General features: G+C 39.6%; 1 protein-coding gene across 6 annotated transcripts in view; it reads left to right on the top strand.

The window, feature by feature from the left end:
• LOC122550094 (leucine-rich repeat-containing protein 37B-like) overlaps nucleotides 1-18,497 on the top strand; it is a 156,854-nt gene that overhangs the window by 39,994 nt on the left and 98,363 nt on the right. For 5 of the 6 annotated variants that reach the window (XM_043690668.1, XM_043690665.1, XM_043690663.1 and 2 more), the window contains exon 3: nucleotides 2,683-2,754. The exons of the other annotated variant lie outside the window; for it this stretch is intronic. In XM_043690668.1, the coding sequence (XP_043546603.1) occupies nucleotides 2,683-2,754 (72 nt within the window). The remainder of the gene's footprint in view (nucleotides 1-2,682; nucleotides 2,755-18,497) is intronic. 6 annotated transcript variants of the gene reach the window in all.

Raw genomic sequence — 18,497 nt, 5'->3', positions numbered from 1 at the left:
ACACTGTATCATAAACACTCTCTATCATCACGAGTGTAAGGTTAGGAATTCAATTTAAAAATTTTTTTGCTAGAGAGGCGAGGAGGGAAGGAGAGGTGAAGCAAGGGCTGCCGGAAAGGGTGAGTTTTCCCGCATTAAAAGGGACTTACCTCGGGAGTCGGGCTTCCATTTTGCCAGAGGAACGAAGGACTTCTGGGAAGACATATGTTTGTGTGGTTGCGTTACCCGAAACACTACTCGGGTAATGTCTCCCACCCATCCTCCTCCTCTAACCAAAACAAAAGGACCTGTGCACCAGATTGGTAAGGTAACGAGTTTTTTTTTATTCCTTATTTTTTCATCAGTCTCTTTGGACTTATCTTTGCTATGTTATACTTTTTCTCTTTTAACTTTATATGTTTCTTAACTTCCCTCATCAGCCACGGCCACCCATGCCTCCTCCTAGGATCTTTCTTCCTTTTTGGAACGAACCGATCCTGCATCTTCTGTATTATACACAGAAATATCTGCCATTGTTCCTCCACTGTCGTCCCTGCTAAGGTATTGCACTATTGTAATTTGGCCAGGTCCTCCCTCATAGCTCCATAGTTCCCTTTATTCAACAGAAATATTGTCACTTCCGATTGTACCCTCTCCCTTTCAAATTGGAGATTGAAGCTTATTATACTATGGTCACTACTTCCCAATGGCTCCTTCACTTTGAGGTCCCTGATCAATTCTGGTTCGTTACACAATACCAGATCCAGAATTGCCTTCTCCCTGGTAGGTTCCAACACCAGCTGTTCTAAGAATCCATCTCTGAGGCACTCTACAAAGTCTCTTTCTTGAGATCCAATACCATCCTGATTCTCCCAGTCTACCTGCATGTTGAAATCCCCCATAACAACTGTAGTAACATCTTTGCGACAGGCCAATTTCAGCTCCTGATTCAACTTACATCCGACATCCAGACTACTGTTTGGCGGCCTGTAGATAACTCCCAAGAGGGTCTTTTTACCCTTAGAATTTCTCAGCTCTATCCACACTGACTCTAAATCCCCTGATTGTAGGTCCCCCCGCGCAAGGGACTGAATATCATCCCTTACCAACATGGCCACCCCACCCCCTCTGTCCTTACGATTGCAGCCTTGAATATTCATTTCCCAGGCCCTGTCCACTTGAAGCCACGTCTCAGTTATCCCCACAATATCGTATCTGCCAATTTCCAAAAGAGCCTCAAGCTCATCCATCTTATTTCTAATGCTTCGTGGTATAATTTATATAATCACAGATTACTACTGGCCTTGATATACAGTAGTACCCCCTGTATCCGCGAGATATGTTCCTAAACCTACTGCAGAAAGGAATGAACCCTTTCATTTAAATGGGAAATTTACCTTCCCGGCACCCCCAGTCCCTGGCTCTGGAAGGTTCCAGATAATATGGTTAGGCCTTGGTAGACCATGGGTAACTGAAACCACGGAAAGTGATTCTGCAGATATGGGGGTCGCCCTGTATACCCAGGTTTTGTGTTGTATTGAGGCCAAAGTTGCCAACATTAGTTTCCATTTACAAATGTGAAGCTTAATGTGAAGTTGTCTGGCACTTGGAAAACACTATTCCAAAGTTGAATGAGGTATGACAGGTTTTTAATGGCAAGCTATGTTTACAATTGTTTTTGAACAATCTCTTTGGATCTGGAATATTAATTTTATCTTTATGAAATGTCTTAGTGCAAATTTTGAAAAAATAAGATTTTATGAAATTAACATCTGGAAAGGTGTAATTCACATCACAGAGATCACAAGATCTTTGTAGACAGCTTTCTTTAAAATTAGTGGTGACCACTTTCAATTTTCTTTATTCGTTCTTTGGATGTGGCTGCTGCTGCTTGGGCCAGCATTGTTACCCATCCATAGTTGTCTCTTGAATCAAAAGGTTTGCTCGACATTTCTGCTGAACATGAAAACCAAAAGAACTGTGGATGCTCTAAATCAGAAACCAAAACAGAAACTGTTGGAAAAGCTCAGCAGGTTTGGCAGCATCTATGGAGAGAAATCAGAGTTAATGTTTTGGGGCCAGTGACCCTTCCTCAGAACTGCAGAAGGATCACTCAACCAAAACAGTAACTGATTTCTCTCCCAAATGCTGCCAGACTTGCTGAGCTTTTCCAGCAATTGCAGTTTTTGTTTCTGCTGAATGTGAAGTCTGGACCATAGTCCTTAACATTCCACTGATCTTTTCCCAAAGGAGAAGGCATCTGATTCTGGCAAAAAGTGTTTAAGCTCTGCAAAATTTCAATGCAAAATCTGTATGAGAATTTCCTTTGTGTTTTCCCAGTCAGGTAATGTAACTTTGACAGATACTTGGCAGAAACCCTATTTACATATGAATCTGAGGTAATATATATCTTTAGCTCAAGGAGTGTCTATGATTAAGTTTTCATTGTTGGTCTTTTCAGACTGAGGAGTAAATACCAGGCTTATTTTTAAGAAAAGTAGTCTGAAAGCATTTCAAAGTGTTTTGGCTGTGTATCATTGCTCTTACATGCTGCAAGCTTTGGTGATGACTCGTTTTTTAGAACTAAAAATTAATACAATATTCTTACTGTTTCACCTGAGTTTTGGTAATTTGTTACATGATTTTAAAAAAAATATTCTGATAGACAGAACGATGCTCATTGTAAAATGTATTAACTTGCAGAAATTTAAAGGGAAATCGTATAACGGATTTGATTCCAGAAACTTTTGAAGGTCTCTCACATTTGAAATACTTGTAAGTTTCAAACTTTACTTGCTGCTTTGATATTTTGGTTTTTGGTTCTCAGCTCTTTGTGTTGTTTAAATCTGCTTATTAAATGTCTTGACTTATAGATTGTTGAACCTCATATTGGATGGGGTTAGTGGAATAAATAACTTCATTAAAACCTGCTATTGAACAGTGCTTGAGTAACTGCTATCTGAAGTTGCTAATTTCCTCGTTGAAAGAGATTGCATAAAACTAAAATGTTGTAAGCAGTAAAATGAAAATAGTTGATAAAATCTCTCCAACAGTAATAAAAGAATCAATGAGCTTTGGTGGTTTGATATTGCAGAAGCTTCACCTCTGTGACCTGATTTAAATCCAGTGCAGGTTGACTTGGGCTAAATATAAAGAGAATTTCCCATGTAAAATTAGCAGGAAGTTCATTATGAGCAGTAACAAGAGATTATAACATTTGTCAAGTTCCCTTTAAGTTACTAGTAAACATAATTTGATAGGCCAAAACTATCCATAGCAGAAAGCTAATTGACATTAAATGAAATAGTCTTGACAAGAGGTCACTATGATAACTGGGACAAGAAATAGAAAATTCACATTGCAGCAATAGATATGAGTGGCCATGAGTAAGGTACATTCTTGAAGCAGTTTATGGGAAACACCTGGTTATTCTTGATGCTGACAATAGCAGTTAAGGATTAAATAAACTTTTTTAGTTGCCATCATGTGAAAATTATGTCTTTGTACAATTCACGAAAAATATAATTGTCAAGAATGTGTGAATGAAGAAACAAAATTTTTTCAAAATTCTTTCAATTTTTTAAGAACAAGATCACTGTATGCTTTGATCTATGTTATGAAATATAGCATTTTGTGATTTATAGAGATTTTATAGAATGTGGAATACAGAAACTGGCTATTCTACCTAAGTGGCTCTTCTCAGTGATGTGCTCCACATGTGCCTCACACATACATTTTATTCACCTCCTCTGCCACCTCTTTGGCAATACTATCAATATAACCTGCCATTTGTTTCTCATTTATGTTTTTCTAGCATCCCTTTAAGTGCATGAATGCTTTTTGTCTTAACTATTCCTTGTACTAAGGGTAATGTAGAATTCATGGGGGAATCCGATTTTGGCAAAGCAACATTGTGGTAATAGTGTGAGAGGTGAGAGCATGTAATATATTCAGGGTTTTTTTTCCAGATCAGCATTTGCAGGTAGATAGATCCTTGATATGTCAGAGGGTGAAAGATGATCTGCAGTAGATGGAATTGTGGAGTAATCAGATTAGCCACAATCTAATTGAATGACATAGAAGACACAAGCGATCGAGAGACTCACTCTAGCTCAATGAATATGCTTGTATGTGTATGTCTGTATGTGATCAGTTAGGAGCAGGATATTTTGGATCGCATATTTTGAAATGAGACAGGATTCTGGGAAAAGTTATCATAATGTGAAAGCATTCAAATCCATATGGGATTGATATTGTTAAATCCAAAACTGGGGTCTTAAACTCAACAAAGCAGAGAAAAACGGTGTGAGGGATAAATTTAATAATTAGATTGGAAATGATATTAGACAAGGAATGGCAAATATTTCAAGACTTAATTCCTAACTTGCAGCAATCATTTATCCATTTAAGGAATTTACAAAAAAAATGACAGTAATGTAGTTCAACCATGAATAATGAGAATTTCAGGCGAGTGTTCATTCGCAAATTAGGTCTTAGGATATTGCCAAAAAGAATATAAACCCTGAAGATTGAGGGTTTTTATATTTTATCAAAGGATGACCAAAATAATGATAAAGAGAGAGAAAATAACATTTGATAGTAAACTAAGTAGAGATATAGTACCATACAGTCATTATGGTGGATGGCGAGTCTAGAGAGGTGGGTATTGTTTTTCTAGGACATGTCAATATTAAAAAAAAGAGGGTGTTCTGGAAAGCATTAGGGGATACAAGTCCCAAGGATCAGATGGGATCTACCCCAGAATTCTGAGGGAGGCGAGGGAGGAAATTGCTGGGGCATTATATAAAATCTTTGCATCCTCTTGAAGGACAGCAGAGGTCTTAAAAACTGGGAATACCCAATTTTGTTCCTTTGTTTAAGAAGGGCAACAGGGATGGTCTGGGCAATTACAGGCTGGTAAGCTCAACCTCAGTAGTGGAAAACTAGTGGAGAAGATTCATAGGAACAGGATTTACTCACATTTGGAAAAATATTGACTTATTAGCTTCTGAGGAAGGGTTATTAGACCCAAAACATTAACTTTGTTTTCTCTGCACAGATGGTGCCAGACCTGCTGAGTTTTCTCAGCAATTTCTGTTTTCATTTCTGATTTCCAGCATCTGCTGTTCTTTGTTTTTGTTTGGACTTATTAGCAATAGGCAACACATTAGTTTGGGGAGGCAGGAGGTCGCGTCTCACCAACTTGGTTGAGTTTATTGAGGAAGTGACAAACATGATTGATGAGGATAGTGTAGTGGATATTGTCTTTGGCAACGCCTTTCACAAGGTCCCTCATGGCAGGCTGATTCAAAAGGTAATATGGAATCTGTGATGAGCTGGTATGATGGATATAGAACTGGCTTGGTCATAGAGGACAGAGGGTAGCAGTGGAAAGGTGTTTTTGTGACTGGGGATCTGTGACCAGTGGTGTTCCACAGGGTTCAGTGCTGGGAGCCCTGTTGTTTGTAATATATAAGGGGATTGTACGTGGTCTGATTAGTAAGTTTGCAGACAACACAAAGATTGGAGAAGCTGGGGATAGTGAGGAAGATTGCTAGAGTTACAGCAGGGTGTAGATAGGCTTCGGTGGAGAAATGGCAGGTTGAATTTATTCTGGACAGATGCAAGGTGTTATATTTTGGATAGTATAATGCAGGAGGGCTATGTACAGTAAATTGAACCCTTTGAACTGAACCCTTTATTAGCATTAACGTACAGAAAGATCTAGATGTAAGGTCCACAGTTCTGTAATAATAGCAATACAAGTGGATAAGGTGGTCAAGAAGACATATGGTGTATTCGCCTTCATCGGTTGGGCATAGAGTATAAAAATTGGAAAATCATTTTGCAGCTATATTGAACTTTACTTTGGCTATATTTAGAAAATGGTGTGCAGTTCTGATGAGGAGACTTTAGATAAGTTACAGATAAAGGTTTACCAGAGTGTTGCCTAGTTTGCTATGTGGGTGTTAGCTATGAGGAGATATTGGTTTGTTTTCACCTGAATGTCAGAAACTGATGGGCGGTCTGATAGAAGTTCACAAAATTATAAGAGGAATGGATAGAATGGATAGTCTGAGTCTTTTTCCTAGGGTAGAATTGCCAATTACTAGGGGGCATTGGTTTAAAGTAAAAGAGGGAAAGTTTAATGCAACGTGAGAGGTGTGTAACACAGAAGATAGAAAATGTCTTGAATGCACTGCCAGAGGAGAAGCAGACATAATAGCAAAATTTAACAACCATCTTGACATATATGAATCAGTAGGGAATAGAGGGATATGGGTTATTTAACAGCTAAAGATTTTTAGTTTAGAAAGGCGTCATGTTTCGGCATGGTCTTGGTTGGCTGAAGGGTGTGGTCTTGTGCTGTACTGTTCTTTGTTCCTTATAAAACAAATTAAAAATGCTTCCATGAGTTACATGGATACATAGGACAGATTCAGTGGAATAAATGTGGGTTCTTTAGAGGCAGAGACAAGTGAAATGATAATTGGGAATAAGAAAATGATAGAGATGTTATACAAATACTCAAACTGGCTCCACATTAAAAGACACAAAGAACAAATGCCAGAAAAATGGGAAACCAAGGGTCTCATGTAATTGAGAAACTTGAGGATATCAGTGAAAGTATGGTACTGGAGAATTAATGAGGCTAAAAGGCAATGGACCTGATGATTGACACTGTGAAGTTTGCGACAATGAAAATGAATTATTGTTTTTAATATTGCTCAATTCCCTAGATTTTAGACCCAAGAATGTGGATTTGTAGGTGACAAATGTAGGCCTCTATTTGATAAAGAAGGGAGAGAGAAAACAAAACTACAGACCAATTAGCTGAACATCAGCACTAGAGAAATACTGGAATCTATTGTCAGCAGTGTAGTAACAGGACACTTGAGAAATCATAAGAGTCCACATGGATTTGTGAAATCATATTTAACAAATCCTGTTATGTCATTTATATAACTAACTTGGGTGTGAACATAGAAGGAACAGTTAGTAAGTGTGCAGATGACACCAAAATTGGAGGTGTAGTGCATAATGAAGAAGGTTAAGTCAGAGTACAACAGGATCTTGATCAGATGGGCCAATGGACTGAGAAGTGGCAGGTGGAGTTTAATTTAGTTAAATGTCAGGTGCTGCATTTTGGAAAGGCAAATCAGGGCAGGACTTATACTGTTCATGGTAAGGTCCTGGGGAGTGTTGCTGAACAAAGAGTCTTTGGAGTGCAAGTTCATTGTTCCTTGAAAGTGGAGTCGCAAGTAGATAGGGTAATAAAGAAGGTGTTTAGTATACTTTGCTTTATTGGTCAGAGTATAAGAGTTGGGAGGTGATGTTGCAGCTGTTCAGGTAATTGGTTAGGCCAGTTTTGGAATATTGTATGCAATATTCCTATCACGATGATGTTGTGAAACTTGAAAGGGTTCAGAAAAGATTTACAAGGAAGTTCCCACCTTTGGAGGGTTTGAGCTGTAGGGAGAGGTTGAATAGGCTGGGGCTGTTTTCACTGGAGCATTGGTGGCCGAGGGTGACCTTATAGAGGTTTATAAGGTTTTGAGGGGCATGGAATAAGAGGGCAGCAGTGGATGTAATGTATTTGAATTTTCAATAACTGTTTTATAAAGTGTGGCACGGGAGTATATTAGACAAAATTAGGGTTCATAAGAATGGCAGAAATATATTAACATGGTTTATGGATTGATTAATTGACAGAAAGTTGAATAGAAATAAGCAGGTCATTTTTAGGGTGGCAGGCAATCTCTCAAAATGTACCACAAGAAATCAATATTATTTCTATTATTCTCTCATGAGTTATAAATATTATTGGCAAGGCTAGCACTTACTGAAAAAAAATGACATAGCTGCCTTTTTGAACCGCTGTAGTTCATATATTGTTAGTAAGCCCAGAGTGCTGTTAGAAGGTTCCAGAGTTTTGACACGATGAAAGGAGTTTGTGACTATTTTCCAAGTCAGAATTGTGAATGGTTTGGGGGTGGGGGGGTATCTTGCAGTTGGGGTTCTTTCTATGTATCTGCTGCCATTCTTCTTTTACACAGTAGAGTTTGTAGATTTAGATTGTAGGTCGTGCCTCACAAACCTTATTGAATTCTTTGAAAAGGTGACGAAGGAGGTTGATCGGCGCAACATCGAGGGCCAAAGGGCCTGTACTGCGCTGTATTCTTCTATGTTCTATGTTCTATAGAACTTATTGAAGGGCTATTTTTGATTAGCTGCAATGCATTTTGTATTATGATTCCAGCTGATGATATTATTGGATAAATCAGATCCGAGAATGAAATATGTCCTGATTTATAAAAAGCACAATCTACGATAATTGACATGGTGGTAATTCATTGAAATAGTCATATGAAATTGCAGAGTTTCTCTAGCAACACTACAGAAATTCATTACAGAGTGAAGAAATGAATAAAACCCAAGCTATCTAAAAATGGAACATAGAAAGATCTCAAACACTAAGTAAAACAAAGTTTCAATCCATTTTTTGAAAATATTCATTTGTCAAATTCAGAGAAGTTATCTCTCTATATCAAAAATTTAAGTTCTGCTTAATTGATTCTATCCAGTCTTTTCCCTGTGCACCGTGGAGTTTTCTAATGTGAATATAAAACTGAAAACTTAAACTTTCTCAGATTCTAATAACCTGTCGATCTCTTACCAAATACTCTTAGTATAGAAGTTGCACAAACTAAACATTTCTACTGAATTAACTTATTTACTTAACTGCTCTGGTCACAGGCCTCCAGGCTGAAAAACAACCCTTCACCACCACCTCTGTCTTCTATCTTTGAGCCAATTCTGTATCCAAATGAGCTCTATTCTTGCTTAGCAGTCTACCATGAGCAACCTTGTCGAATGCCTTACTGAAGTCCATAATAGAGCATGTCCACCGCTCTGCCTTCATTAGTCCTCTTCGTTATTTGTTCAAAGAACTCAATGAACTTAGGGATTCACGACTTCTTACGCACAAAGCCATGTTGACTATTCCTAAACAGTCCTTGACTTTCCAAATACATGGAAATCCTGTCTCTCAGGATTCCCTCCAACAACTTGCCCACCACTAATGTCAGACTCACCGGTCTATAGTTCCCTGTCTATCCTTACCACCTTTCTTAAATAGTGCCACCACGTTAGCTCTTCTGGCACCTCTTGTGGCTATCGATGATACAAGTATCTCAGCAAGGGGTCCAGTAATCACTTCCCTAGCTTCTCATGTACACCTGATCTGTCACGGGATTTTATCCAACTTAATAAATTTTAAGCTGTCCAGTACCTGCTTCGCTATAATATGGTCATTTTTAAAGATTTTGCTATTTATTCCCCCACATTATATATCGCCCATATCCTTCTCCACAGTAAACATTGATGCATATACTCATTTAGTATCTCACCCATCTCCTGCGGTTCCACACATAGGTGGCCTTGCTGATCTTTATTTGAAGTAGTATGCCACAAGGATCGGTATTGGGTCCACTGCTTTTCGTCATTTATATAAATGATTTGGATGTGGACATAGAAGATATGGTTCATAAATTTGCAGATGACACTAAAATTGGAGGTGTAGTCAACAGCAAAGAAGGTTACCTCAGAGTACAACAGGATCTTGATCAGATGGGCCAGTGGGCTGCGAAGTTTAATTTAAATAAATGTCAGGAGCTGCATTTAGGAAAGGCAAATTAGAGCAGGACTTATACACTTAATGGTAAGGTCCTGGGGAATGTTGTTGAACAAAGAGACCTTGGAGTGCAGGTTCATACTTCCTTGAAAATGGAGTAGTAAGTAGATAGGATAGTGAAGAAGGCATTTTGTTTGCTTTCCTTTATTGGACAGAGCACTGACTATAGGAGTTCGGAGGTGATGTTGCAGCTGTACAGGACATTGGTTAGGCCACTTATATCTTCACTTAAAGATCAGCCCTTTATATATTTCTGTTAGGTGTGGAGGATGAGAGTTTTTGTGGGTTGTGTGTCTCTGAAATTGCCTTCTCCCAGAGAGCACTGGAGACAGGAAGATAGACAGCTTAGTGGCATGTTGTAAAGACAACAATATCTCCCTCAATGCCAGGAAAGTGAAGCAGCTGGTAATTGACTTCAGGAAGCAGAGTGGAGGGCATGCCCCTGTCTGTATCAATGACACTAAGGTGGAGGTGACCGAGAGCTGCAGATTCTTAGGAGTAATTATCACCAACAATATATCCTGGTCCATCCACATTGACGCTACAGTCAAGAAAGCATGCCAATGCCTCTCCTTCCTCAGAAAGCTAAGGAAATTTGGCTTATCCACCAATGACTCTTACTAATTTTTATAGATGTGCCATGGAAAGCATTCTGTCGAGATGCATCACAGCTTAGTATGGCAACAGTTCTGCCCAAGACTGCAAGAAATTAGAATTGTTAACACAGCCCAGTTCAACAAGAAAACCAGTCTTTCTTCCATTGACTCTGTTTACACCCCGTTGTCTTGGGAAAATATAATCAAAGACCCCTCCCACCCCAATTATATTATCTTCCACCCTTTTCAGAATTTACAGAAGTTTGAAAACATGTATCAGTAGATTTAAGAACACCTTCTCTGCTGTCATTAGAGCTATGAAAGGATCTCTCATATATTGGAGGTGATCTTTTTCTTCTCCTTCTCTGTAGCTGTAGCATTATATTCTGAATTCTGTTCTATTACTGTGACACACGTATGTAAAGTATGATTTGTCTGGTTAGCATATAAAGCAATACTTTTCACTGTATTTCAGTGCTTGTGACAATAATAAATCAAATCAAATCAAAAATAGCCATCGAGTAGACTGTGTCCCCAAGAGTTTGGAGGAGTTGGAAGTGAACTCATTGAAACATAAGATTCTGAAGTGGCTTGATAGGCTAAACTCTTCGGATGTTTTCTCCTGGCTGAGAAAGCTAGAATTAGGGATCAAAGTCTTAGAATAAGTGGTCAGTCTTTGAGGATGGAGATGCCAAGCAAATTCTTCATTCAAATGGTTGTGACTCTCTGGACTTCTCTGCCCCAGTGAACTTTTGGTGATCAGTTGTCAAATGTATTCACATCAGAGATCAATAAAAGTTTGGAAATGAAGGGATTAAAAGGATGTGGGGATTATGCAGAAAGATGTACAGCAAACTTTGTTTTGATTGGCACCTTATGAACTGGTGCTCTCGATAAATGGACAAAAATTATGTACTTCAAATACAGCGAAGTTTACAATGTTATTCTGTCCAATTATTATAGTTTTAAAAATTTATTTATTTCAATATAAATGTATTTGTTCAATCGAATGGCCACATGAAATATCAATAGTTGTTTCAATTTCAAGCTACTTTCTCCTCAAATACCACAATCTGCCAAGATGTCTGAATAGTCAGTTAAAGATGTGAGTGAGAAGGCTCTCTGCTGGTAAGTCTTGTTACAGGCAAAGTTGTGTTTCTATTTAAGTGATTAGTACTGTAAATAATGGATAACAGTGATGTTTATATCCCCAGTATGATGTTTCTATTACTTTGTGTGTGTTTTTACTTTGATTGATTATGTAGACCTCTTGATTATCCAGAGTATTGTGGGAATCCTGAGGGACAGGATTGACATGCATTTGGAAATGCAAGGACTGATGAGGGATAGTCAACATGGCTTTGTACTTGCAAAGTCATGTCTCATGAACTTGAGTTTTTTGAAGAAGATGCAATCCTGAGATTCCTGCTCTGCTCATCCTGCCTTCTAGCTACCAACCCAACTCAGTACATCAGGTCCTCATCCCATTCCCTACCTATGTCATTGGTACCGATATGTACCATGACTTCTGGCTGCTCTCTCTCACCCTTAAGAATTCTGTAGACTCGATCAGAGACATCCCTGACCCTGGCAACCAGGAGGCAACATACCACAGGGTGACAATAGAATCCCTTGTGTGTTCCTATCACCATTGAATCACCTATCACTATCGCTCTTTTATTCTCCACCCTTCCCCTTCTGTGTCACAGGGTCAGTCTCAATGCCAGAAACCTGGCTGTTGTGGCTTTCCCTTGATAGGTCACTCCCCACCAATAGTATCCAAAATGGTATACTTATTATTGAGGGGAACAGCCACAGGGGGTCCCTGCACTGTTTGCCTATTCATTTTCCCTCTCCTAACAGTAACCCAGCTACCTTTATCCTGTAACTTAGGTGTGACTACCTCCCAACAACTCCTCTGTATCACTTCCTCAGCCTCCCCAATGATCTGAAGTTCATCCAGCTCCAGCTCCAGTTCCCTAATGTGGTCTGTGAGGAGCTGGAACTGAGAGCACTTCTCACAGGCGAAGACATCAGTGATGAGCCTTACCTCCCACATCCTGCAAATGGAGCATGCAACTGCCCTAGACTCCATCCTCTCTGCTCGAAATTGTCAAGAGAGATTGAATAAACGTAAAAAAGTGCCTTTCCTTACCAACCCTCCATACATGGTCTTTGTTTTTGGTTAGGGGAGGGGAATGGATGGGAGACACTGCAAATGTAGTGTCTCAGGTTTAGCCACAGCCCAAATACATTAGCTCACTGCCCAACAATCCCTGTGCCTGTGTCCACTCCTGATGAGCCTTCGCTCTGTCTATCCTCGAGGTAAGTCTTTAAGAGGAAAACATACCTTCCCGGCAGCCCCCAGGTCCACGCTCCCACTGCTCCTGCTGCTGCAAATGGAGGTCGCTGATTCACGAGGTCAGTATTTACGAGGGAAATTTACCTTCCTGACAGGCCCCTGGTCCGCGCTGTCACTGCTCCTACCGCTGGCCATGTCCATTCCATTTAGAGTCATAGAGTGGTAGAGATGTACAGCACGGAAACAGACCCTTCAGTCCAACTCATCTGTGCCAACCAGTCCTAACCTAATCTAGTCCCATTTGCCAGCACCCGGCCCATATCCCTGTAAACCTTTCCAGTTCATATATCCATCCAGATGTCTTTTAAATGCTGTAATTGTACCAGCCTGCACCACTTCTTCTGGCAGCTCATTCCATACATGCACCACTCTCTGCATGAAAAATTTGTCCCTTAGGTTCTTTTTATATCTTCCCCCTCTTACCCTAAACCTACGCCCTCTGGTTCTAGACTCTCCACCCCAGGGAAAAGATTTATTTATTTATCCTATCCACGTCCCTCATGATTTTATAAATCTCTATAAGGTCACCTCTCAGCCTCTGACGCTCCAGGGAAAACAGCCCCAGTCTATTCAGCATCTCCCTGTAGCTCATATCTTCCAACCCTAGCAAGATCCTTGTAAATCTTTTCTGAACCCTTTCAAGTTTCACAACACCCTTGCGATAGGAAGGAGACGAGAATTGCATGCAATATTTCAACAGTGGCCTAACCAATGGCCTGTAAAGCCGCAACATGACCTCCCAACTCCTATACTCAATGCTCTGAACAATAAAAGAAAGCATACCAACTGCCTTCTTCACCATCCTATCTACCTGTGACTCTACTTTCAAGGAAATATGAACCTGGACTCTCAGGTCTCTTTGTTCAGCAACACTTCTTAGGACCTTACCATTAAGTGTATAAGTCCTGCTCTGATTTGTTTTTCCAAAATGTAACACCTGACATTTATCTAAATTAAACTGCATCTGCCACTCCTTAGCCCATTGGCCAATCTGATCAAGATCCCCTTGTACCCTGAGGTAACCTTCTTTCCTGTCCACTACACTTCCAATTTTGGTGTCATCTGCAAACTTACTAACTATACCTCCAATGTTCACATCTAAATAATTCACGTAAATGACAAACTGTAGTGGACCAAGTACTGATCCTTGTGGAACACCACTGTGCACAGGCCTCCAGTTTGAAAAACAACCCTCCATCACCACCCTCTATCTTCTATCTTTGAGCCAGTTCTGAATCTAAATGGCTAGTTCACTTTGTATTCCATGAGGTCTAACCTTGCTAACCAGTCTCCCATGGGAACCTTGTCGAACGCCTTACTGAAGTCCATATAGATCATGTCCACTGCTCTGCCCTCATCAATCCTCTTTGTTACTTCTTCAAAAAACTTAATCAAGTTCTTGAGACATAACTTCCCACGCACAAAAGCCATGCTGACTATCCCTAATCAGTCGTTGTCTTTCCAAATACATGTAAATCCTGTCCCTCAGGATTCCCTCCAACAACTTGCCCACCACCAAAGTCAGGCTCACCGGTCTATAGTTCCCTGGCTTTTCCTTACCATGTTTCTTAAATAGTGACACCATGTTAGCAAACTTCCAATCTTCTGGCACCTCACTTGTGACTATTGATGATACAAATATCTTATACTAATCTTACTCATTCTTCTACCTACTTGAATGTTGCTTGGATTCTTCAAGTCCTCACCTATCCCATCAAGCTTTGATTTCTTTGGATCATTTACTATTTTTTTCCCTCCTTCAATGTGATATCCCTCTTCCTGGAGCATTCTGAAGTGATCATTCCTTTTGTAAAACTCTGTACACTCATCCAACACCCCTACAACCCCCTTCTAATAGAACGTTTTGATGCAAGTGCAGGAGATGTCACACCTGCACTTTTACCTCTTGCTTCATCAGTATCCATGGCTCCGTTACTCTTATAGGTGAACAATAATTTACATATGCTTATTTCAATTTAGTATACTCTATTTGCTGCTCATAATTTGGTGTGTGCTATAATCAGAAGACCAAATATTAATTGGTTGACTTTATGGAATATCACATTCAGTCATCTCTAAATATTATCCAGAGCATCCCGTACGAGTCATAATCCACTTTTCTTTCATGCTGCTCTCTCTGACCATGGCACCTGCAGTGTTTTAATAAAGCTTGACTTATGCCGATTGGTTTTGATTTTCAAATGGCAGCTGTTCATCCACTGATCACCTAACCCAAATCCTAACTTCCTCTCAATATCACCTTTTATTTCTTACTTGTCCCATTCACATATCCATTTGGTTCTGCACCACCAACTCTTTTTGTCATCTAATCGCTCCTATCTTCTATTCAATCATAGACCTGCCCGTTAAATTTCTTTTCCATTTTCTCCCCTTTCTCTAGCTTAAAATTGATCACATTTCTAACTTTCTCTGTTCTGATGTAAGGTCATCATCCTGAAATGTTAACATTGTCTCTTTACTTGCTGACTTGCTGTGTATTTTCAACACTTGCTTGTTTCTATTTATGAATTAAATCAGAGAAAGGGTATAGAGATAGGCCTTGGAGAAGCTTAAGTTGATAAACATTTTAGAATTATTCATGCCTATAAATCAGCCTCTTTTAAAAATAATATTTTGCTGATTCAAAATTTAATCTCATTACCAACTTTTGATTTAAAGGTACAAATGTTAAAATGGCAATTTAGGAAGTAATTTATTCACAGTGCAAATACTTGTGTAAGCTAAGTGGTTTCATTACAAATATGGATAAATTCAAAATGCGAAGGACTGCATGCGTAGTTTTGATTTGTTTTTGATTTGGGAGAAAAGCTCCGTTGATGAAAGTAAACTAATGGGAGACGATGCTGAACCGGGAGAAATGTTGTTAAACGGATGGTGATTACGAGAACCATTGCTGATGACAAACTGCATTTTTGTACTGCTTCTTGCATGTATGAAGACACATTCACATCAAGGTTGAAAGAGAAAATCTCTCATTCCTATGGCCTGTTGAGAGGGAGAAAATTCCTTTTTTTTTGCTCTTCTTAATGTTGGGGGGAAACAACACTGATTTTTGTTTTGTCTCTGTTTGGTCCAAGACTTAAATAACCTCATGTCCTTGATTTCTCTCCCCTGATAAAATTGTTTTCCAGATGTACCTGACAAAGTCCTTTCCCTACAGTATTTTTGAAGTTCTGATTTTACCATCCCTCAATCTTCTATACTTGAGGAAATTATAACTTTTTTGTTTTATGCTATATTTGAAGCCAGCGTTCTGTGAGAATTGCAACATTGTAACATTTAGTAACAATTAGGTATACGGAGAGTTCTAAGTATTTGCTATATTTGACTGCTGCAAAAATAATTACAGTATATGCATTTCTACAGAGCAATGGGCTATGATTTGTTGCAAGATTTTCAGTACTATAGGTATTGTCACTCAAAACAGTTGAGGGATCAACTGAGGTCACAGTTATTTAGAGAGAGACAGACGGAAACAAACCATGTTTTGAGCAGGATTACTGTTTCCTGTGCTGTGAAAGGCATTTTCGTCCTGTCACAAATGCCGAGGGAAGTCCCAAGAGGTACAGAAGCAGGTTCTATATATAAAAAATCTATTGAGCTACACTGCTGAAAAGGCAACTGAACTGAACTGCGTTGAGCCTATGTAGTTGGAAACTCAGTAAAAAGTCAAGGGCTGCTGGTTGCCTCTTGCTGTAAAAACTTAGACAATCTGGCAGTTAGTAGGCATCTAAGTGTTGGAGTCAGGACTCTGAAATTTGAGCTTATATAAAAAAAAACTGTCAGTATTAGTTCAAATGCAGCAGAAGGTGAAGGTGAATGGCCTTAAGGTATAAAATAAAGAACAAAGAACAATATAGCACAGAAACAGGCCCGTTATCTCTACCAGCCTGTGCCGACACATTTTGCCCTTCCATACTAAAACTGTCTTCACTTACAGGATCCATATCCCTCTATTCACTTCATTTTCATGTATTCATTCAGGTGTTTCTTGAATGCTGCTATTGTGTCAGCTTCCACCACCTCCTCTGGCGATGCGTTCCAAGACACTTTGTATGAAAAACTTGCTTAGTATGTCTCTTTTAAACTTTCTCCCTTGCACTTTGGATCTGTGTTTGACCCTTCCACCCTGAGAAAAAGTCTCATACTTACCACTCTGTACATGCCATTCACAATCTTATTAACTCTGTCAAGTTGCCCCTCAATCTCCTGTGCTCCAGTGAAAACAACCCAGTCTATCCAACCTTTCTTCATAGCTAAAACCCCCCATATCAGGCAACATCCTGGTAAACCTTTTCTGTACTTTCTCCAAAGCATCTAAATCCTTCTGGTAGTGTGGTGACCAGAACTATTTGCGATATTCCTATTGTGGCTAACTAAAGTTCTGTAAAGCTGCTGCATAACTTGTCTATCCTTATTCTCAATGCCCCTTCTAATGAAGGCAAGCAAACCATAGGCTTTATTTACTACCTTATTCACGGACACTACTACCTTCAGTGATCTATGCACCTGCACACCCAGATCCTTTTATATATCAATACTCCGAAGGCTTCCGCTACTCACTGTATAATTTCCACCCTTACTTGACCTTCTGAAATGCTTCACCTCATATTTGTCTGGATTAAACTCCACCCGCCATTTTTCTCTCCAAGCCTCCAATTGATCTGTATCCTGCTGTATCTTTTGACAATCCTTCTCACTATCCGCAACTCCACCAATCTTTGTATAATCTGTAAACTTAGTAATTAGACCAGCTACGTTTTCCTTTTCTTCCGTCAAGCAGAAAATATAAAAATTTGAACTCACAAATCAGCAGGTTCAAAAACAGCTTCTTCCCTGCCAACGTTAGACTGATGAATGGACTGTCTAGCTTCAAATAATGTTGCTCTTGCTAATGTTGATATCGTCTAGTGCAGACCATGTGCGATGTAAGCTGTATGCCTTTATCCAAGTTTTATTTTCACCCTATGATCTGTATGTCCTTGCTTACCATTATCTACCTGTACAGCATTTCACTGTACGTAGGTACATTTGACAATAAATAAGATCCATTAATCAATCAATCAATCATTCGTATAGATCATGAACAGCAGAGGTTCCAGCACTGATCTCTGTGGAATACCACTCATCACAATCCTCCATTTTGAAAATCATCCCTCCACCACTGCCCTCTGTCTCCTATGACTAAGCCAGTTCTGTATCTATTGTCGGACTTTGGCTCAATCTACCAACTTACTTTCTTCTATGTGTGAGCCAAGTCCTGCGTGTTCTTTAAATGAAGCAATAGGAGAAGATATTCGGTCTCACACTTTAAGTTTATTTTAGCAGTAAGTGGATAAAGCATTCAGAACTCTCGGTCTTGACCTTTCTGTCCCTGACAAACTATATAGTATGTCAGTTCACGAAGTCTGACCCCTATCCTGCCCCTGACCCAGTCTTTTAGACAGTACAAAACATCATGTAATCACAGAACATTGTGCAAGCATTGAGGTGTGGTTGTCTTCTTGATTGACTGTTGACCTGACTCCAGTCCCCGCCTTCTCGCGTTCCCGGATATCTGACCCCATGTAACCTCTTTCTGCAGGAGGTGGCGCGAAATAGTTCTTGTTTTTTTACCACAGCTTAAAACATGTCCTGCATCTGCACTCACAGGGCAGCAACACCCCCGCTGTCTGCCTCACTCTCCCAGCCGCTACCAAGGCCGCCAGTACACATTGCTCTTTATTAAAAGTCATTCCTATTGTGTGTTTACATCAGCTTATCTTTACAAGTCAGATGTACTCAGTACTTTTCCACTGTCTGTTCGTACATACAAGGGTTACACTACACACTGTGCTAGTTAATG

The sequence above is a fragment of the Chiloscyllium plagiosum genome, chromosome 5 (assembly GCF_004010195.1).
Source record: "Chiloscyllium plagiosum isolate BGI_BamShark_2017 chromosome 5, ASM401019v2, whole genome shotgun sequence".
In the NCBI taxonomy this organism is placed as follows: Eukaryota; Metazoa; Chordata; class Chondrichthyes; order Orectolobiformes; family Hemiscylliidae; genus Chiloscyllium; species Chiloscyllium plagiosum.
Note: the sequence above shows the minus strand (reverse complement) of the source record. Positions and strands in the feature narration are given on the sequence as shown.